Source organism: Coniophora puteana (genome assembly GCF_000271625.1).
Source record: "Coniophora puteana RWD-64-598 SS2 unplaced genomic scaffold CONPUscaffold_3, whole genome shotgun sequence".
Classification (NCBI taxonomy): Eukaryota; Fungi; Basidiomycota; class Agaricomycetes; order Boletales; family Coniophoraceae; genus Coniophora; species Coniophora puteana.
In genome coordinates, this window is record NW_006913055.1 from 497,676 (window position 1) to 517,956 (window position 20,281).

The 20,281-nt window shown below is 52.0% G+C and overlaps 8 protein-coding genes across 8 annotated transcripts; 1 reads left to right on the forward strand and 7 right to left on the reverse strand.

Annotated features, from left to right (window-relative positions):
* Positions 1-654: 654 nt before the first annotated feature.
* CONPUDRAFT_119096 (transcription factor Tfb2) lies at positions 655-3,667 on the reverse strand. Its single transcript, XM_007767446.1, has 13 exons — positions 3,482-3,667; positions 3,319-3,423; positions 3,145-3,261; positions 2,996-3,095; positions 2,836-2,942; positions 2,683-2,785; positions 2,564-2,632; positions 2,423-2,506; positions 2,168-2,366; positions 1,963-2,093; positions 1,345-1,392; positions 1,186-1,264; positions 655-984 (listed from the first exon to the last, which is right to left on the reverse strand). The coding sequence occupies exons 1-13, from the start codon at positions 3,622-3,624 to the stop codon at positions 809-811; spliced, it is 1,461 nt and encodes a 486-aa protein (XP_007765636.1). The 5' UTR covers positions 3,625-3,667; the 3' UTR covers positions 655-808.
* Positions 3,668-4,602: 935 nt separating this feature from the next.
* CONPUDRAFT_119098 (arylalcohol dehydrogenase) lies at positions 4,603-6,084 on the forward strand. Its single transcript, XM_007767447.1, has 5 exons — positions 4,603-4,920; positions 4,984-5,208; positions 5,257-5,407; positions 5,467-5,840; positions 5,896-6,084. Exons 1-5 carry the CDS (start codon positions 4,615-4,617, stop codon positions 5,989-5,991), a joined length of 1,152 nt encoding a protein of 383 aa, XP_007765637.1. The 5' UTR covers positions 4,603-4,614; the 3' UTR covers positions 5,992-6,084.
* A 122-nt stretch (positions 6,085-6,206) lies between these two features.
* On the reverse strand, positions 6,207-7,899 carry CONPUDRAFT_142331 (uncharacterized protein). The gene is made up of 3 exons (XM_007767448.1): positions 7,400-7,899; positions 7,269-7,344; positions 6,207-7,221 (listed from the first exon to the last, which is right to left on the reverse strand). Exons 1-3 carry the CDS (start codon positions 7,419-7,421, stop codon positions 6,498-6,500), a joined length of 822 nt encoding a protein of 273 aa, XP_007765638.1. The 5' UTR covers positions 7,422-7,899; the 3' UTR covers positions 6,207-6,497.
* A 157-nt stretch (positions 7,900-8,056) lies between these two features.
* CONPUDRAFT_80341 (cytochrome P450) lies at positions 8,057-10,442 on the reverse strand. The gene is made up of 11 exons (XM_007767271.1): positions 10,329-10,442; positions 9,980-10,281; positions 9,796-9,925; positions 9,555-9,743; positions 9,341-9,492; positions 9,165-9,280; positions 8,966-9,103; positions 8,713-8,902; positions 8,602-8,658; positions 8,525-8,549; positions 8,057-8,471 (listed from the first exon to the last, which is right to left on the reverse strand). The coding sequence occupies exons 2-11, from the start codon at positions 10,110-10,112 to the stop codon at positions 8,135-8,137; spliced, it is 1,467 nt and encodes a 488-aa protein (XP_007765461.1). The 5' UTR covers positions 10,113-10,281; positions 10,329-10,442; the 3' UTR covers positions 8,057-8,134.
* A 505-nt stretch (positions 10,443-10,947) lies between these two features.
* On the reverse strand, positions 10,948-13,105 carry CONPUDRAFT_163046 (cytochrome P450; the record flags this gene model as incomplete). The annotated part of the gene is made up of 10 exons (XM_007767449.1): positions 10,948-11,413; positions 11,470-11,526; positions 11,576-11,765; positions 11,819-11,832; positions 11,902-12,019; positions 12,072-12,187; positions 12,249-12,400; positions 12,451-12,639; positions 12,695-12,824; positions 12,883-13,105. 10 exons carry the CDS (start codon positions 13,103-13,105, stop codon positions 11,118-11,120), a joined length of 1,485 nt encoding a protein of 494 aa, XP_007765639.1. The 3' UTR covers positions 10,948-11,117.
* A 1,129-nt stretch (positions 13,106-14,234) lies between these two features.
* CONPUDRAFT_150783 (uncharacterized protein) lies at positions 14,235-14,785 on the reverse strand (the record flags this gene model as incomplete). The annotated part of the gene is made up of 3 exons (XM_007767450.1): positions 14,235-14,308; positions 14,366-14,460; positions 14,769-14,785. The coding sequence occupies 3 exons, from the start codon at positions 14,783-14,785 to the stop codon at positions 14,235-14,237; spliced, it is 186 nt and encodes a 61-aa protein (XP_007765640.1).
* A 430-nt stretch (positions 14,786-15,215) lies between these two features.
* Positions 15,216-16,253, reverse strand: CONPUDRAFT_135474 (glutathione S-transferase; the record flags this gene model as incomplete). The annotated part of the gene is made up of 6 exons (XM_007767451.1): positions 15,216-15,359; positions 15,417-15,474; positions 15,529-15,649; positions 15,702-15,752; positions 15,813-16,081; positions 16,144-16,253. The coding sequence occupies 6 exons, from the start codon at positions 16,251-16,253 to the stop codon at positions 15,297-15,299; spliced, it is 672 nt and encodes a 223-aa protein (XP_007765641.1). The 3' UTR covers positions 15,216-15,296.
* A 595-nt stretch (positions 16,254-16,848) lies between these two features.
* On the reverse strand, positions 16,849-20,256 carry CONPUDRAFT_163048 (SART-1-domain-containing protein). The gene is made up of 10 exons (XM_007767452.1): positions 20,032-20,256; positions 19,939-19,962; positions 19,612-19,796; positions 19,446-19,547; positions 19,193-19,374; positions 18,952-19,057; positions 18,839-18,897; positions 18,527-18,755; positions 17,473-18,469; positions 16,849-17,407 (listed from the first exon to the last, which is right to left on the reverse strand). The coding sequence occupies exons 1-10, from the start codon at positions 20,196-20,198 to the stop codon at positions 16,960-16,962; spliced, it is 2,499 nt and encodes an 832-aa protein (XP_007765642.1). The 5' UTR covers positions 20,199-20,256; the 3' UTR covers positions 16,849-16,959.
* Between the last annotated feature and the right edge of the window lie 25 nt (positions 20,257-20,281).

Consider the following 20,281-nt stretch of genomic DNA (forward strand, 5'->3'; position numbering starts at 1 on the left):
TCTAGGATGTAGACACTCCGATGCACATGCGTCGAAGTGCTATACTGATTCAATCTCGAGTTAGTGGATGACGCAATGCCGCTTGGGGACTAACCTGTATAGTCCTTAGATCTCAGATCTCATATTTTCAGGGTTAGCTTCGAAGGAAAGACAAAAGAGGGGTGGACGGCAATCATATTGTGGCGGGAATCCTGACAAAGGGCACTGAGAGGGTCATGACGAGATACGCAACTGTGCACGTTGCCGACACATTCATGCAGCACTTGAGGAGAGAACGTTAACATGTGGCGTCCATTGTGTGTTCATCGAACTCAGACATTGATGCTTCAAAGAGCTAGTCGAAGGCAGGTCACCCAATGATCCCCCACTGAACGTGCCCATTGGACCATTGGATTTTGATAAATCTCAGTAACACGTTTTGATATGATTGGCAACATAAGTTTAACCAAGAGTCTGCACGAGCTATGATTGGACACGTGGGGTTCGCCGTCCCGTTCATGTCAAATTGGTAGACGCCGTCGAAATACAATGAAACCACTAGCTGGCACAAGCGTGGATCGTGACAAAAAGAGGCCCAGAGCCAAGGAGTCTCCGTACCACAACAGTATGAAACTGACATCCCTAGCCGCTGAGGGTGGAACCATGCTTCAAGGGGCCTACCGTAAGTCAGTCCCCGCACCTCGTTTCGTCACTGACGCTGAACACGTTCCAATAGGCACCCCGGCAGGGCATCCAACTCTATCGCTGTCGCTGTCGCCACCATGAAAGCACACGAGCACCAAGCAGTGTTTAGCGAGGAAGCGAAAGTCTACATGCCACCGCCGGTACGCCGCTCGATGAACCCTCGGACGTTGGTATGCCCGTCGAGCGTGCCAAAGAAGCAGCGCTTGCTCGTATTTTCCCAGAGTACCACGTCGAGCTCCTTTGCATACGCGAGGACATATTCGTAGTCCGCCTGCGTCGCAAAGTCTTTGTAGAGGAAGCCTGGTTTCGGTAAATCAATGTCAGTAGGGTTTCGGTTGTTCGTTGCAGAACAAGAATGAGGACGTGTAATATGATCCGGGCCGGGTAGCAAAGAAAAAGGAAGGCAGTGAAAGGAAAAGGCGGCGGAGATGACAAGTTCCAGTGTATGCGAACGGGTATGTAAGAAGCATGCCCAGGGAAGGATCAGTAATAGGAACGCACCATCGTCCGACTTGAGCCTATTCCGCTCCAGCTCCCACAAACGGACCTGATCCTGTACCGTCACCGGTAGCAAAGGGTTCTAATGCCATGGATGAAGATCGTCGTCAGCATTCAACAGCTACGGTGAAGATGGAAAGCACCCTATAGAATCGCACTTACGTTCTTGCGCATTTGTGGATGCGCATGTGCAGTCAGATAGCTAATAACCTACAAAACGTTCCCGAGTGAGTACCTCATCAGCTGAAACCAGCAGGGCGCAAAGATGTGTGGAAAAGAAATAGGAAGCGGGGTAGGGAAGGCGTAACATCCGATCGCCCCAATGAGTCCGTTAGAGAAACCCGCTATCGGGATCGCGTGAAGAACGGCGATCACAGCTGAGAACCTTACTGACTGCAGACACAAAATGTTCAAAAGCAACGTCGGATAGAATGGCATCACTGTCTCATCAGCGGAAGTGGCGACGGCCATCAAAAACATGGACGCATTGTCATCCATGTATAGGAAGACATGTACGAGATGGTGCCAACAGGACACGACGGCGGAGATGACCAAGAAGTTAAACGGCGATCAAGGGCTAGCGGTCCCCATTTCTACGTCGTGCGAGCACAGGGCATTCACGTAACGGGTGCATGAGCCGCACTGGCAGAGCGCGCAGCGAGGATCCGATACCGGAGTCAAATGAATGAACGGACACGATAACAAGACGCAAAAACGTCATGCACGTCCAATCGTCCGCAAAAGTGTTGATAGAGAGACCGAAGATAGGAAAGAGCTCACCTGTTCAGCGGAGATACCGTTGCCCAGCGCTCGACGCACGCTCTCGCGCGTGAGCATGCCTACGACCAGATTGGGGAACCGGTACTTCAAAGTGATAAACAGGTTCAGGACAGCAATCTGCAGTGGGTTGTCTGGAGCGAGGATGATAGGGTATCAGCAATTATGCAGCAAAAGCTTGGATAGCTGTCGTGAAGGAGATGCGCACCGGTGTATGCATACACGCGGTAATTCGTCTCAAGGACGATGAAGCCGTGATCGTTAGTGTTGATGCCCGTACTGTTGGCTACCGAAGAAGCGCCCGGTGCACTTCCAGGGTTTCGGGATCCGCCCGCCGTCGGGAGAGATGGAGAAACAGAAGTGAGTGTGGTCGCAAGGCGGGTTGGGCTGAACCGTTTAGACGAGGCCTGGAAAGAATGAGGATACACCAGTGCGCAACTAGTCAGCAAGCACAAATGCTTACCTTTCGCTGCCAAACCAGTCCGTAGTCCCGCAGATCCTCAAGCATAGCCTTCTGTGTTTCACTGAGCGGCTCTGTCGAGTATTCCTAAACGCCCAACGTAGATCAAGACGAGTAATTGGTACAAGGACGAGAGACGCGCACTCTACCGAGCTCCATTGTTGAAAGCATGAAGAAGAAACTCAGAACTTCAACAAGGTCCATCTGACGTTCCTGCAGTACGGGTCGACAAAGGTCCCTTGATCCTTTGAGTATATGCGTACCTCCACCATATGCAGGTACTGGAGAAGTAGATCCCACAACTGGTCGTGTGGTGAATAGAGTAGGAATTGGAACCCAGAAGATGTAATCTGAAGGGTAGAGCCACTAGATCGGCGTAAGCAACACGCCAGACGACGACATCATCCGAGGCCTACTGATAGCTCGCCATCAACCCGCTGCGCTGAAGGAGATACAGAACACCCTGTGTTGGCTTCGTCGGGTACTGCCCCTGGCCTGAAGACACCATGTAATGTAGAATTGTCTGACAAGGGACTGAGATTGGGGAGCGACGGAAAAGAAATCACAACAAGTTACCTCCCATCGTTGTACCGCATACCCATCGAGTGTCTCCACACTCGGCGCATCGCGCCTGTCATCCCTCTGCGCTGGCACTCCAAAGCTCCCAGTCGTCCCACTGCACGCCATCGTCGTACCGCATTCAGGGAGGCGTTTGAGCTACGCACCTACACGTGATTGCCTGCCGCATACTCGCCTTAAAAGTCGGATTCAGTGCGAGCTTGGCCCCAGAGCTTTGTAGTATGTGTAGACGCGTCAAGGTGTTCAGAGCTTCGTCATATAGTCTACAATATAGATTAAGCAACGCGAGACAGAAAAATATCCAGGAAAGAACAACGCACTTCTTGCCATCCGGCACCACCCATGCCGCCATCGTTCCCGCCAGCACTGGGCTGTCCAGCCAAAGGAGGTTCATCACGAGTTGCCTTGATAATGGGGCCAGAAGACTATGCTCCAGTGTCAGCCGCTGACTTCGCGAGGGCAATCAACGAGTTGGGACCGAACCGGAATATGGAGAGACAGGAGGATGGCCGCTGATAGAGACGGGTGAGAGCATTCTGAGACTGAGACTGGAGGAACGGCAGGAGTACGTGAGGGCTGTTCTGAGCGATGGATGCTTCAGGCGATGGTGGCTGAGCGGAGGGCATGACAGATCGCGGCGAAATGGGAGCAATGCAAGGAGGCGGGAGGACGAGATGGGGACGGAATGGCGTCGCGTTCTGGCAGCGGTCCGAATTTCCCGGAGCCAGCGGAGTTTCAAACGGCCTGAGGTGCATTGAAGTTAGCGAAAACTGGCCTCAACGTTCAACTCACGACTGCCCGCACCCAATCTTCTCTAACTACGGACCATATGGGCTCTGCGCATACACTTACCGAGAGGTAGGTCGCCTGACATAACAAACCAAGCGGATGACTTGCTAGGTCAAAGTATGCGCTGCTAGACAGGATGGTCCCTCTGAATCGACCTTAGCTTGTTGCACTCCACCGAAGCTACTACTGATGTCAGGGTGGCCTTTCTAGTCTCTGTTCTCAGCACAGGAGCTCGACAAAAGTTCTCGGATTCTTATAACATCAACTTCAGTGGTTTCTGGAACTTCTTTGCAAAGCTGGTCTGATGAATCCGAATACGCGTCGAGGAAGTATACACATCCTTTGCAATTCGTCGCTGCTCTGGTGCAAATGGGATTTCCCGACTTCTCGCTCTTTAACCTCACCGAAGGATTCGTAGCGCTCATTTATAAGCGGAGGCCTGGGATTTCTCCCTGAAGCAAACTGAGCCTATTTCTCCATTTGTTGTCACTGAAACACATGTTCGGTATCACTCGTGCTTTATATCCGCTTATGTTGTATATCCGGCCCTTTACTCTCCCAGTGTTGGGTTTTCTCTTCCAATATATGCTTACGAACATGGTCAAAAGACACTATGCCGTGCTCTGGTTTGGTACACGTACGTATCGAGCCGTGCTAGGATGACTAAATGGCTCGGGCTCTCACTTCGGCGCGGAGAGTTCTACTCGAGCATACGCAATCCTCCGGCAGCGTTCAAGCGCAAATACACTTCGGGCAGACGTATAAGACATAGAGTCGCCATTCCACCTTGATAAATTTGACTAACACCTCTGCATCAAAATATCCCAATGTCTTACGCTCCTGTATCAAAGCCTACCAGCCGTCTCGCTCGCTATCGTGCTCTTTCGCCCAAGGCTTCCGTCCATGTCTCCCCCATTCAGCTTGGCGCGATGAGTATCGGTGACAAGTGGGCTACTCAGGGCATGGGTAACATGGACAAGGAGTCATCGTTCAAGCTCCTCGATGCGTACTACGACGCCGGCGGGAACTTCATTGACACCGCCAATGCCTATCAAGACCAGTCCAGCGAACAGTTCATTGGCGAATGGACTGAACAGCGTAGTAACAGGGATCAGCTCATTATTGCTACGAAGGTACGCACTCTCCTTAAAGTTGCGAAGGGAGATCTGCATGAACACTCAACGCATCTTTGCCAGTACACCATGAACCCAACGCTCAAAGATGACAGCGTCAAACAGAAGGTCTCGTTCGGTGGTAACAATCTCAAGTCGCTCTATAACAGCGTTAAGAACAGTCTGAAGAACCTTCGGACGGACTACATTGACATCTTGTATGTTCATTTCTGGGACTATGAGACGTCGATTGAGGAGGTCATGGATGGTCTTCATGCTCTTGTTCTACAAGGAAAAGTGTTATACCTGGTGCGTGCATCCTCTTCGTTTCTCCGGCGTGACTCAACGCTGTCTCAGGGAGTCTCCGATACGCCTGCCTGGATCGTTTCACAGGCAAACCAGTACGCCAGAGACCACGGTAAAACCCAGTTTGTCATCTACCAGGGAGCGTGGAACATCTTAGACCGTTCCTTTGAACGAGAGATTATCCCAATGGCCCGCGCTCAAGGTGAGGGCACAGTACCCGCTATTATCAGCAAGCCAACGATGCTTACGCCTCCTTTCCAGGAATGGCTCTAGCACCTTATTGGGTGCTGGCTACAGGGCGGCTGCGCTCAGACGCAGACGAAGAACAGCGCCGTAAAACTGGGGAGCACGGCCGCACGGCCTTTGGTTTAAAGTGGGAGCGCAGCGAGACCGAGAAGCGAGTGGTCACAGCACTCGAGAAGGTAGCCAGTGACGTTGGGGCGAAGCACCACACCTCTGTGGCCATCGCGTACGTGATGCAAAAGGCACCGTATGTCTTCCCGATCATTGGGGGTCGCAAGGTCGAGCATCTTGAAGCGAACCTCGAGGCGCTGAGTATCAAGCTCAAGCCAGAGCATTTCAAAGAGCTTGAGAGTGCCGTTCCGTTCGAGCCCGGGTTCCCGTACACGACTTTCGTAAGTGCCTTAGCTTGCGTTGTTCCGAAGAGATAGCGCTAATCCCCGCCTCTAGGGCAATTACGACGAGTTGAGCTTGGGTATTGCACGGCTCTCGGGTTACATCGAGTATCATCCTCGTGCTGATCCCATTAGCCCCAATGACGAATAAGTTCGTCGAACCCACGAACTATTCTCTGATATTACCAATGATGAAATGTACAGATATGTTTTATCCCGTAACCTCGTCCATTTTCCAATGAATGATACACACCTAGAATCAAAATGGTTGTTGTCGATAGCTCGACTAAAGTGGTATCAATGCGGCAGGGAAGATGTTTCGCGTCATCTTTGATGGAATAACTGGCCACGTTTTCGTTAAGATGAGCTGGCTGAGGGGTCTTGAATCTGTCTGAGACAGATTCTTCGGGGATGAGGAATAACATCAATGAGAAATATGAATGGACTTGTAAAGTATATCGAACAATAATTCGTAAAAATGAGAAGGAAAGCTGGTGTAAGTAATAAATATTTGAAAAGCGTTATAAGCAAAAATATGCCATATCGCAACAGTACTTAATGTTGCCTGTACACGTTATGGGCTCTAACTGATCTTTAAGTAAAAGTAATAATTTTAGACCGAGCAATCAGTAAAAGATTTGACCGAAGAAGGCTCTACTAGTATATGTAAGGGATGATAACCTTGCGATCCTTTGGGTACTCGGGGAACTTCTCATGGTACCACACATGTCCGCGGTACGCACGCGGTAGCATCAGGTCGAGTTCTCCCCACACAAAGATCCACGGCGGATGGACGGTGCTCAGAACCGTACCGAGAGACGAAAAAGCGGGCAGCGGGGCGGCCACCGCAGCCCAGCCGATCCACTCGATCCACTCACACAGGTAATTCGGATACGAGATCCATCTGTAAAGGTACTCGTGAGGGATCGTGTAGTAGTCCTTGTTCTCCGCGTCGAGCGCGCCCTTCTTCGCCTTGCCCTTTGCCTGCGCGTGACGGCGGATGTCGAGCAGCACCTCGTCGTGCACGATGTTGTACCAGAACCCGAGCGCCCACACGGCGACGCCCGCCCAGAACAAGGGATGGGAGAACGCGTCCTTCAAGTATTCATGCGCAAAGTCGGAGGAGAGGTACGTCCCAAGTAGTGTGCCGTTGAATGAGTTGAAAGATGATCCCGAGAGCAGGATGCCCGCGTGCGACTTGGAGCGTGAGGGCGTGCGTAACGGAGAGATGATGGCGCGGTGGAAGTAGTGGATGAGGAAGAGGGAGATGACGAGGAGCTGGGGGCCTGAGAGAGGGAGAGACGACTCTCCGAGGAAAGTGGGCGATATATGAGGGAATAGAGGAGCGCGGTGGGCGAAACGAGTTCCATGATGATCCAGACTTTGATGCCGTCGAGGATGAAGATACTATTGCCAGACCTCGCGAACCTCCTGAAGGGAGCGTCGGAGAAGAAGGTCAAAGGGCAGAAGAAGGATGGGACGAAGAAGAGGCACATCCTGACCACTACATGAGAAGGTTGGTGAAGTACAGCACAGAGGCAGAGAGAGAAATCGCTCACCCTCATAGAGGGGATGCGTCATGATCAAGCTGGTTTTTTCGAGATGTCGAGGATAGTCAAGTAGGTGTTCTGTGCTTCTGGAAGTTCGAGCTTTCCGCTCATGCTTTTATATGTTTTCAATCCTCAGGAGTCGATTGAGTCCAGTCATCGAAGAAAGTCTCGGTCCCGAAGGGCAAGTACACAAGCGAAGGGCCGTCGGACTCGAGGCGCTTGAATGGCGTAGTTGTCTCACTTCGCTGCATATTTTGACAGCGCGGGCCTTTCATCGTTCCATAATTCCTTCGAGACGAGAGGGTTGCGTATACGAGAGATCAAACGCCAGCCTTTGATAGTCCGGAACCCCCGATACAAGCAGGGAATCAAAGCATGTGCCGACACCATCGCGGAAATCCTGCGGGTCCTAGAAGTTAGCAGACTTTTGACTCGCGCTGAACGTTGGCTGAGCCATATCCGGGACCGAGCGGGGTGCTGTGAGAGAAAATGTGAATGTTGGATTGTTGCACGGTCATAGTGGCGATGGCAAGAGTTTTGCAACATTCGAGATATGTTGGTGTGGCTGTGTCAACAGAGGCAAACAGATTTGAGGCTCCGCACGAGCCGCGTACGCTTTCCTTTCAACCTCTTTGACACACCCTCGATGTTTTATTTCGCGTGCATGTCATGTCACCTTACTAAGTAGATCTTGCATAAGACTGTATGTGATGATACTTGGCACATCGCTAACAGCCATTCGTGTTAGTCGCCGAGAATAGTCTCTACACCGTTCCATCTCTTCTCAAACCCGCACCTGAACGGCTTCGGACGGACAGCCAGTCCGCTCAAGAACTCTTCCTTCACCTCGATGCTTTCCCCATTGCCGTCCTTAGCATTCACGATGCGGAAAGTTGCGAGGACGGAGACGATGGTGGCCCACACTGATCCGTCAGCGACGTAACGTCCTGGGCAGATGCGCCGGCCAAAGCCGAACGGATGGCTAAATGGCTTCTCGGCAACGTGGCCTGGAGAGTCGAGATACCGCTCAGGCATGAAGAGTTCTGGGGAAGCAAACTGGCGAGGATTGTGTGTCATAGCCCTGTCACCGGGTGAGTCCTCAATTTCTCGTCACAATCCGATCACGTCGCTTACCACAAGTTGACCAGCAGAAGAGCGCCTGCTCCGTTAATCAGTCACGTTTCCAATACAAGATATATGATACTGCTGACCTTTGGGTATGTAATACCCCTTGTACACGTCGCTATCCGTCGTGGCATGTGGGAGGGCTGCGATTCTTGGTCAGTGCCTTTCGCTTTGGGTATATGAACAGCACAACTCACCCACTGGCGTCGAATGATGCCATCTCAGAGTCTCGCGGAGAACGCCCTCGATGTAAGGCAAGTTTGGTCTGTCTGCGAAGTCAGGAAGCCTATCGTGACCAACAACCTGGTCGATTTCATCCTGTGCTTTGCGCTGCACATCCGGATAGAGGATCATGGCGAGGAGGAACGTGTATACCGAGGAATACGTCTATGTATTGGAGATAAGGTGGATTTGCGTTGATTAATCGTATGCTGGGTACGAGCCACTCACGGTCTCAGCACCACCCAGGAATACGGTTGTGGCTACGGCCATAATCTCTTTCTCCATATCGTACTCGCTCACCTCTTTGGATGAATGCTCCGCATCCAATAGGTCAGACACCATTGACTTCTTTGCGGTTCCTTCCGCCTACGCTGGCTTATTAGCTCGTACTCAAACGCATGACTAGAGCGTTGCGAAAGAAACTCACACGCTTTTGTTTCACGAACTCGTAAGGTTCTGACAAGACCTTCTGCGCGAGCTCACGGCACTCATTCGCACGCAGCTTGTATCGTCCACCTGGCATCCATGAAGGTATGTGTGCCACTAATCAAATTTTATTTCAATATCGTCACTAAACCAAGGGAAAAGAACGGCAAATTTTACAGAATGGGATTGCTCCTATCAGTGCGGCACGCTCAGGCGTCAGCGCCGTGAGGAACATCCCGATGAGTTGTTCCACCTTCTCGACAAATGGGTCTTCTTCCGGCTGGGCATCGTACCCGTATGTGATCGCCATGATGATGCTCGCAGACAGCCTAACGTCATATCTCGTTAGTATCGAACATCCAATGCCACGGATCAGCTCGGTCTATCTCACGTCTTCAAATGCTCTTCAAAACGTTCCGGACTCTTGGCTAAGCTGCGTACAAACTGTCGCGCTTTGGACATTTGCAGCTGGTCATAGCTCTGCGCTGCCTCGGCTCGCAGCGCGGTATGGAATAGTTTGCGGTGGAACTTCCAATGCGGGCCATACTGAAGTAGGCCTGTGTTGAAGTCCATGCCGAACCTGCGCATATAACGTGAGCCATAACAGTCGCCCATTTACCCAAAATGCCCACAGCTCGTTGGTCGCAATCACAGGTCTCCCGGAGTATATTGCTGAGCGTCTCTCGAGTAACTCTATCGCAACCTCTTCGTCATTAATAACGATCAGGTCTTGCCCAAGTAACTTCGTATACACCAAGCCGCCTTGTTCTCAATATTCAGTACGTTTCTCATTACTCAGAACAGTTCATTACTTGCCGTATTTTTCTCCGTACTTAGTGTACGTTACCCAGGGCTGCGCAACGTCCAAGCCAATGACGTTCCCAAGCCACGGAATGCCGAGTGGCCCAGGAGGTAGAGGCAGCCCACCGCGGCGAGCGCGAGAACGCATGACCAAGAGCATGAACGCGATTAGAGGAACGGCAGCATAAAAATAGGGATCGTCGAGGAGATGACGTATAGCATCAACCGATTCGAAGAGACCCTTTAGATGGGGCGCATTGGCGGCATGGTGACCACTGGAAGCCCATAGATGGGAGATATCAGGAGGGTATGTGTCCGTGAGCATGTCCCAGTATTTCTCCATGGCAAAACTGAGACGGGGCAGAGGGCAAGGGCTCTCTGAACCTCAAACAGGCTTTTTATGTGTCGCAGAGATGCCGTTATATATACAGTAAAACTTTATCCTAACACCGGAGCACCGGGACACGAGGAATATAGGCATCAAATCAGAGCGAGGAGGAAGCGGCTGGAAGCGGTATCTGATTGGCTTGGACTAGACCCATCTTGCGCGTTTGTTCTGACAGCCTGGGGAGTCAGTGAGGAGCAACGCAGCCAGCCACTCGGTGTCCATTCGGGTATAGTGTCCCGCACACGCGTCTGTGTGTTCACACGGCGCGAAACAGAAATAGTAGTGTCATTGAAACAAAACTGATACCATGTAGCGGCGTAGCCCTGACCTTTCAAGAATGTTTGGTTGACGTGAGCCACTCCATAACGCTAGTGGCGGCCAGCATTTTACGGGTCCCCACATTGACACTGACACTAGACGCTCGATCCTCTCTTTTCGAACAGAACCTTATGGTCCTTCGTTACCGGGCTTGACGCGGCGCGGAGACCTCCCCGGACATAGTCCAGGTTTGTACCTCTTCATTACACATGTCATACAATTCGTGCGTACAATCGCAACGTTTACGTCAAGATATAGCCCTCTGCCTTAGTTTCCGCTTCTTTGTCCTCCAGAGCATCAAACCGTGTTCGCAACCTCAATCACCTTTCTCCATTCCTCAGACCGACACGTAAACGAGCAGTCAAATTTCTCCGGATGTCTGGTCAGCGCATATAGTGTGCCCGTTAGCCACCCGACGGTACGTAAAACGTGACGAAGTAAGACAACTTACATAGCCAAACCCGGCTTGTACCTTGGTACAACCTCGATATCCCTCCCCTGCGCATCGACGGCCTTTCCGATTCTGAAGCAGGACAGAACACAGGCTATCGCGATCCACACGGACGCGTCCGAGAGGTATCGACCCGGGCAGACGCGCCGACCAAAGCCGAATGCGATGTCAGCGAAATCGGGAGACAGCGCGCCAGAAGGCGTGAGAAAGCGTTCGGGCTTGAAGGTTTCGGGGTCTGGGTATACCGATGCGTCTTTGGACATGGCATACATGTTTGTGATCACGCCTGCGCCTGAATGGACCAGCTGAGGTGAGCATTCGCTCACCTTCGGAAGGGAGGAGTCTAACCTTTGGGAATGAAGTAGCCTTCGAATACCTGGTCCCCGGTGGCCACGTGAGGGACAGCTGGGAATAGAGTTTGTGAGTTTCCACCTATGCTTGATGAGTATCCTACCTAACGGTACGACGACAGACCACCGCTTCGCTTCCCGGAAGATCGCTTCGATGTATGGAAGATGGTCTCTGTCCTCGAGAGTCGGCAGTCTGGTTGAGCCCAACCAAGCGTCGATATCTGCCTGGGCACGCATCTGGACATCGGGATACAGAATCATCGCCATAACAAAATTTAAGAAAGTTGACTCGGTCTATAACAGACTTCAGAAATAGTGATCAAGCAGCAAAATTAAAAAGCACATACGCTATCAGTCCCAGCTATGATGAAATGAGGTCAGTATCTATGTCCCACGGATAGCTGTCCGGTAAAACATGTATCCAGCTCACCGATGTACGCGGAAGTGGCACATTCCCGCAGGATTGCCTCTTGATAGTCGCGGTCACGATCTCCCGAGATTTGTTCTAGGAAGTCAGACACCATGCTAGGCGGTGCTTTACCCGTTGCCTTCATAGTTGAGTCAGCGATTTTTTTACATATAAAGTCAGTTTGCGCTCACCATCTGCTCCTTTGTCCATCTTAGTGGGATATTCTGTACATCCTTGGAAACCACTCGTGCTTCTGCTGCAGTGCGTTGGATCTTCGCTCCCGGGAACCAAGGCGGAATACGTTTCACTACAAGGTGAACAACACATTTATTGCGCATAAACTTGAGTGTGGGCACAATATAACTCACACAACGGAAAGGCTCCGAGAATCGCAGCCCTTTCTGGTGTGAGTACCGAGATGACAAGGTCAAGCAAGCGCTCGACACGCTTGACTGCGGGGTCCTTAGATGTTGTGACGTTGTAGCCATACATGATCGCCATTATCACGGATGTGACAAATCTAGATGCTGTCAGCGTTCATCGTCAGACGGCAAAATATCTCAAACTGACAGATGAGAATGAGCAAAGAAATCTTGCGGAGACTCCAAGATGTTGTACAGCAGCGCGTGTGCTTTCGTTGTCTGTATTGGATGATACTTGCTGATCACCTCGGAGCGGAAAGTCTGGTGGAAGACGCGTCGGTGCGCTCTCCATCTATCTCCGTATCGCAAATGAGCGGTGTTGAAGTCCATCCCAAACCTACAACGTTTGACTGGTAAGCGCAAGGTCTTATAGATGTTCGTCAATGACTCACATTTTGTTCGTTGCGATGAATGGTCTATCCGCGTAGATGTTTGACTTCTTGTCCACCAAGGCGCGTGCAATGCGCTCTGAGCTGACGACAACATAGAGCTTCCCTAGAATGCGGCACGACATGATCTCTCCTGCACGGTAGTCAGCGAAGGATCTCGGAGTGCCTGCATTTCGTGACGTCGTACTCACCATACTTCTTCCCCCAGGCAGTGTAGGTTTTATACGGCTTGAGCCTGTCCAGCTCCAAGAGACTCCCTATGAACGGCAGCGGCCTCGGACCAGGAGGCAACGGGCACTGTGAATTGTTCGCCTTCGTACGTTGTAGACCGTACACCGTCAGCAAAACAGCCGTCACCGCAACGAGTAGCGCAGCCCAGAAATCGTCGACAAAAGATTTGACGCTGAGAAGCATAGTGGCGACTACCATCAACCACAAGAGGCTCCTGACGAGCAGTATATGTATAGAATGGTACGTGCTAGACCACAACTACTGCACGTATTCGTTTCACTGACAGTCAACATCAGCGGCGCACACTTGTGTATACAGTGCGTGACATGCTTGACATCCGCCAGCACGTACTGCGGTGGCAGCAGTTGTGACCAAAAAGGAACTGACCCGATGTCACGTAGCCGATACGCCACACGCGCCGGTAAATTACCGGAGACCCGAGACCGAGGAACATCGTAATTCTCGCCAACTTCTCGGGGCACCTAACCAAAAGTGCTCCTTCGGGCCTTGTCTTCAGTGTGTACACGAAGTACAAAAGACTGAGCCCATTATCCACGTTATTGCGGTGTGTGTCACTGTGTACTGGGCTGACGCCACCGGATGAGTAGGTCCAGAGTTTGGAAGCAAGCGCGTGACGCGACACCGGTGTCCACAAATCCAAGTCCATGGATCCAGGATGCTGTGGGTCCCGGTCATGTCGGTTCACGCCACTGATTATGGATCCGATGTTTGCATTGGTATCATGGGATTCGACTTCAAAGGCAAGAGCATCTCAGGCTAGACTAAGAGCTTTGGTGACCTCGCTTCGGCCCCTTTGACTGGTGGCGTAATGGTTTTGCCCTCCCATACCGGAGGCAAGATGTGTAGCGTTCCATACCATCTCATCTACCGATGCTCGGGACTCCGTGAGATATACTGTTAGGTCGAGTCCCTCGGTCTTCATGCACTCACGACTTTCTCCTGGGAAATTCATACTGAAGAACCTGCCCGCAATAATATAGTACATTCTATAAAAGGTTCTCCAAATCGGGCAATGTCAAATTTGCGCTCCTGTTAATTCGCCGGGCGCAGCACGCTAAGGACAAGCAGAGCTACGTTGACCGTATAAACATCATATAGACACCGGTGCTCATGCTGTATATAAGAGGGAAGGTGGTATTTGACATCGTCCTGTTTATTGAACGACCTGTAATTGTACACCATGTGACTAAAAACATACTCTGGTATGCGGAGCTGATATCAGAGAGGTTAGTTAAGACACGAAGAATCTATAATTTGAAGTTATGATTTTTACTGGGATACATAGAGTAAGCTACTTAACAATCTCGGGGGCTGTGAAAGCCAGCGCGCCAAAGTTCTCCTCAAGAGCAAAGGCGACGCTTGTGCCTTCAAAACCACGGTGAGTGATTGCGGACGGGTGGAGGTAGGGGCAAATACACACACCTGCGGGGACATTAGTATTCCACGTGTACGAGTTTTGGGACAAGTTGGGGTAAATGTCGTAGGGGTGTTCATTGCCGCCATCGGTAGGGATGACGCTTGTAGTAATTTCGATTAGACTTTCCATACTAGAAATGAGGCAAAGGCTTCACCTCTATGGTTCAAAATATGGCAGGAGTCGTATGTTATTTATGACACTTTGTAATCAGTCCAAAGGAATGGAGCAAACCAGAGTATACGGGCCCGTATTCCACTTGGATCAGGACAGTTCACTTCGTGCAATCGGTACAAAAGTTCACCTGTTCCACCGTTCCAAGTGACCTCAACGGGCTCGCATTGGATTAGCGCAACTCTGGTTTCGCCAAAGGATCAGCGTTAAAGTAAGGAACTGGGACATGTGACATACGGGGTGTTGGTGGTCATGGTGCCCACATGTACAGGCACTGCCCACGCGCAAGCAGCTAGGGAAACGAGAGAAGCGACGTAAACTTGAGATTTCATGATGACTTCACAATATTTGGATAGCTGTGAGGGCGCAGGAGTGGTAGGGGGTGCAGTGTTCTGAACTTCCGAGGGTTTGAACGCTCAAAAGAGTGGCTTAAGTAGCCATTTTCTGACGGCCAAGCGTTGCAGCATTGCCCAGCGTGAGAACTCAGCGCCTGACATACCGTATACGTTTCAAGTTGGGGGCGAGGCAGCTACACCGCCGTATTAGCCTTCAATTAATTTCCGTTCGGCCCTGCTATAGCCCCGCTGTTACGGGACGTCATTGGTGGGGTGCCTGGCCTAGACAGTGCAAAGCATATAATATTAAAAGGCCGCTTGAGCTATCCTCAGAATAAACGCCTTTTTTAAATCCATTGAATTCAGCCAAGCTTGTTCGCATTACTTATTCGTATATGGATGTCTGCCTCGTAGCCTTTGAGACTCTGCCCTAGGCTGGAATTGCTACGCCACTTTTAACTGCGACGCGTTCATTGATGCGCTCGATCCATTTCTGCGGGTCTCCAATAAGCATCCGTGTCATATCTGCAGAAGATCGGGCTGAGCTCACCTCGAGGTTTGGGAACTCGTCGATGGACTCAATGCCGACAAAATCACGAGCCAAAATCCTTTGAGAATGTCAGCGTTTCACATTGCGAACGTCAGTAGAACTGCACACTGACCAGGGGAAGACGTTGATATCCGCGATGGAGTACTGGCCACGACCAGGACCAGCAAGGTAGTCACGGTCCTTGAGGCGGAGCTCAATAACGCTGTAGAGTCGCTTCGTCTCGTCGAGATAGCCTGCTCGGATTAGTTAGGATGAGGTCAGGTAGATGAAGCCCGGTAGACGTACGCTGCTTTCCAAGAGGAATGTCCTCCTTAGCGAATCTGTGGAAGAAGACAGCTGCATCGCTCGTCAATGACCGTACCATACAGCACTGACGACTCGGAATGAGTTGCTCACCTTGACCTGACATAGGGCCAACACCACCATGAGCGAAGAAGATCCACTGCAACGCCTCGCTGTAGTCGTTCGGTTGTTTAACACCGTCAAAGCTGAGCTTGTTCTCGGTGTCGTAGTGCTGTGCGAGGTAGAGAAGAATGGCAGCCGACTCAAAAATGACGAAGTCACCGCGAGCGTGATCGACTAAGGCAGGAATCTTCCCGTTCGGATTGATCTTGATGAACCACTCTTCTTTCTGCTCATTCTTAGACATATCGATCTTGCGAACCCTGGACGAATGGTTAGTGAGTTTGTACCGTAGATGCGCATAAATGAAGCTTGAGACACGAACTCATAGTCGACTTTGCTGCCGTATACAGCCTTGAGCTCCTCAAGGTACACGGAGACCTTCTTGCCGTTGGGCGTGGGGCTGGTGTAAAAAGTGAAGGTCTTGGACGACATGTTTTGCTACTGGCTCTTGGACGTGCTAGAAGATGGTGTAAGTCGATCAAGCTTTATGACTCTTATGTATTGAACCCGTGGCAACTAAAATCCTATTATCTTGGTAAGAGATGACGAGTGTACCGCAACACGATGCCCTTGATATGCGGGGAATTACCAAGCTATGACATAGACAGAGGGCAACAGCCTGGAAGCCAGTGGGACCGCCGAGGACGTGGCCGAGCGTATGAATCACCAGCTTGATATAACAACGCCCTAGGTAGAGTAAATTATTAATCAAGGCCGGATGCTGATTCAGTCCCTCGCTTCTAAAACGTCTGATTGACGCTCTGAAAGACGCACTCTCAAGACGGGAAAAAACAAGACTGTTAGTGTGCAGCGTGGCCAGACCACCAAGTAAATGAAGACACTTATGATCCTCGAGAAACGGTGAGACGCGTGCCTCTGCAGTGCTTACTCTGAGTCCAGTCAGGATGGGCGGCGGCAGGCAGCAGACTTTGCCATACAGTACGTGTCGTCTTGAAACAACGCATTCCGAACAACAAAAGTTCGATTATAACAGTATTATATTCCATACACAAAAAGTGTCGTGCGCCTGAGGTACAGGTCTCGTCAGTACACAAATGCACGAGGAAAATATCTAGACTCAAGCAACTCGTCATCGCGTCGCGTCGCACCCTATCGCCCCCCGCAAAGCCCCGAACATCTACCGTCGCTTGCTCCCGCCCCCGGCCAACTCGTCCTCCGCCTTCCTCTTCATCCCAAACCCGAACGCAACCTTGGTCCGATCAGTAGGCACAGGCGTCCCGCCGGGCGTGCCACCGGGTGTACCCGTCGGCGAAGGCGTAAAACCGCTCCCCACGGCCGATGAGATACGCGAGAAACCTGACTTCTTCGGACCTGCAGGCGCAGGCGAATTGGCACCGGTGCCGGCTTCGCTGACGATGGATGCAAAGCCCGAACCGGGAGAGTCAGAAGCGGTGGTGGAATGGACCGTCAGCGGGGCGGGGACGGTCATGAACCCTCCCGTGGACCCGTTCGCGCCTTGGGCGTTGGAGGCCTTGTCGGCGCCCTTCTTCTTACTCTTGGTTTTCTCGGTCTTGCCCTTGGATAGCGGTTGAGGCTCGAGGAACTCTGCAGCTTGCGGGACAGCACTGGGAGGCAAGACGAGGAAAGCATCAGCATGGGTCTTAGTGTAAAGAGAAACTCGAACACTCACCCCCGATTGCCCACCGAGAGTACGAAATGCGCCTGGCCCGTCTTCTCTTGCCGCATCTGAAAGGCCTTGTTCATGCTCAACGGCGTATCCCCGCTCGCCATCGCCTCCTGCTTCTTCTCCTCCGCGATCTTCTTCAGCCTTTTCTCGGTCTTCATCTTGCCCGACCCCTTCCCATGAAACTTGTGCGACAGCGCTTTCCACGCCTCCTTGGGCGTCAGCGTCCGCCCGAACTCGTCGTAGTATACGATATTTACATCCGGCTTGTAGTTCTTGAAAAGGTCCAGCTGCTGCCGTGCCTCCTGCTGCTCCCGCATTCGGTTCTCGTACTCGCGCTGCGCCTGGTCCTTGTTCCCGCCCCGCGCCTGGAGACGCTCGAGCTCGCGTTGCGCCTGCCAGAAGCGGTAGTCCGCGAGCCAGACGTCCCGCTGCCGCTGGACCCGCTCGCGCTCGGTCTGGTCAGCCGCGGGCGTGGATAGGATGCCCTGCTGCCGGAGGATGTTGAGCGTCGAAGCCATGCCCGAACCAAATGTCTGTTCGCTCGATGTGCCCACGTCGCCTTCGCCATTTTCTGCTACTTCACCCTCCTTAGCGGCGGCGGTTTCTTCTTCCGTCTGCTTGATCATCGCCTCGATGGCGCTCAGCATCTGTTCGTCGTCCATCTCTTCACCCTCCTCTTTGACAACCTCGCCTGCTTCGATTTCGTCAATCGCCTGGTCGCCCTCCGCCATCGACGCGTCGCCGCGCGTAGGAGAACCCGATTCCCGTTTCGCGACAGGGGTTGCAGCCTTCGGCGGCGGGACAGACGCAGGCTCGACGGGCTCAACCTTGACAGCAACAGGGTTATACGAGATGGACCGGACGAACTCGGACGTATCGTCGAACGTAAGCCCACCACCCGCCACTCCCTCCTCCCCTTCCCCAACCCCATCCGGGTCTTCCACCTTAACAGGCACATCTTCAACATTCGCTGACTGGTCACGATTTCGCTCCTCCAATACTACGCCGCGGAATAAGCAAAGGCTGAGCGGGCTATACGAAATCAATGCAAACTCACCTCTCCGTGCAATCTCCTCGGGCGCGAGCTTCCGCGGTTTATGGATCTTTGCGCGACGTGACCGCGCCAATGCAGCTTGCAAGTCATCATCGTCGACAAAATTAGCATCGAGGTCACGTGGCCGTAGCGCCACCGGCTTCTCATCGACGTCCATGCCATTTTCGTCACCGTCCGCGGCGCCGAGCTCACTATCGACGGGCGCTCGTCTGGAGGACCGTTTCTTCTTAGTCTGCCGTAAAGTAAGGTGGGACGCGATCAGTCAATCATTCATCAGGTTGTGTGGAGCGTGACGGTGTGGGCACTTATACGTACCTTTGGCTTTTTGAACCCCACGTCGCCCTCTTTGAGATAGTCTGACATCTCAAGGTTTTCTATAACCGACGGTTATCAGCGAAATTCAGTTGTATGGGAGAGCGCCTACTCACTGTCATAATCAATTGACAGCAATGCGCGATTCACGGCGGTCGACTCTTGCTCAGCCTTTGGTATTTCCTTTTTCACAGCTGCAGCCGAGCTTCCCAAGCGGAACCCCTGTATGCGGAAGCAAACACAAGCACGGCGTTAGAGTCGTATCGATAAAAATGCAGGCATCAAATCGGAATATAAATATATATATATATGAATGAATGAAGTGCGCGAGGGAATTTATTGAAGCGGAGTACTCACACTTTCCATTGAACCTTCAAGCTCTTCATCGTACTTGGCTAGAACAGAGCGCTTCATCCCAGCCTTGCCTTCAGTGAATTCTTCGTCATCATACCCTGTGTAGTCACGCCGCTTGATCTTAAGTTCGTTGTTCTTGCGCGTGCGCTCCGCCTCAGCGAGCTCTACGTTCTGCAGCTCGTCCTCTGCCCAAATAACAATGGCGTCGTCAGCATATACTCAGGTAAGGTAAAGTTGGGTAGGCGAAAAGGCGCACCTTCGTTGTCGAGGATACGACTATCCTTGAGAGTGAGGATGTGCTCGGCGCCTTCGTCAAGGTCATCAAGGCCGTGGTTGACCTTGAGACCCGCGAGGTCCTCTGTGAATCATCAGAGCAAAAAGTCAGCGCATATAAGTAGGGCAACGTAACACTGTCCACGCACTCTCGCCGTACTCCTCTTGGAACATCTTGTCCATATTCTCGAGCTCCTGCTGACGCTTCTTCGCCAGCTCCTTTTCCTTCTTCTTAGCCTTCTTGATCCATTTCAAGGCGTCGTCTGTGTCGCCTTCGGGGTCACCAAGGGTTACACCCGTAAGTGAGGCATTGAGCTCTCGTTTGTTTCTCACCCTAGATCACGGAAGAAGTGTGCCATTGAGCATATGGTCGCTATATGCAGACGATAACGGGTGGATGTGGGTGTGGGGGCCGCCTATGTGCCCGGAGAACAGGATAAAAGCGACTGCGAGGCACGAGCGGGAGGGGTACTCACTTGGCTATCCGGTCCACGATTTTCCTGAAAAAGGAGAATAGCAACGTACATCGGTATGACTGAGGTTAGGCAGATAAGAAACCAAATGCGTACTTTGTCTGGCTTTCCTTTGCTGCAGCCTCACGCCGCTTGGCATAGTTGTCCTCTGCCTGCTTGTCTTGGTCATCCGCGGGTGCTGCGTCCTCGGAGAGCGGCTTTAGGCCCAGGGAGATACGGATCTTGTTAGTCTCCTCGAGACTGATGCTTTCTTCCATCGACATGGTGGGCGGACCAAGCTAGACCAGATTGAGGGGATGGGGACGGGGTGGCGGGTTGTCGGTGGTGACGAGCAAAGCGGGAGAGG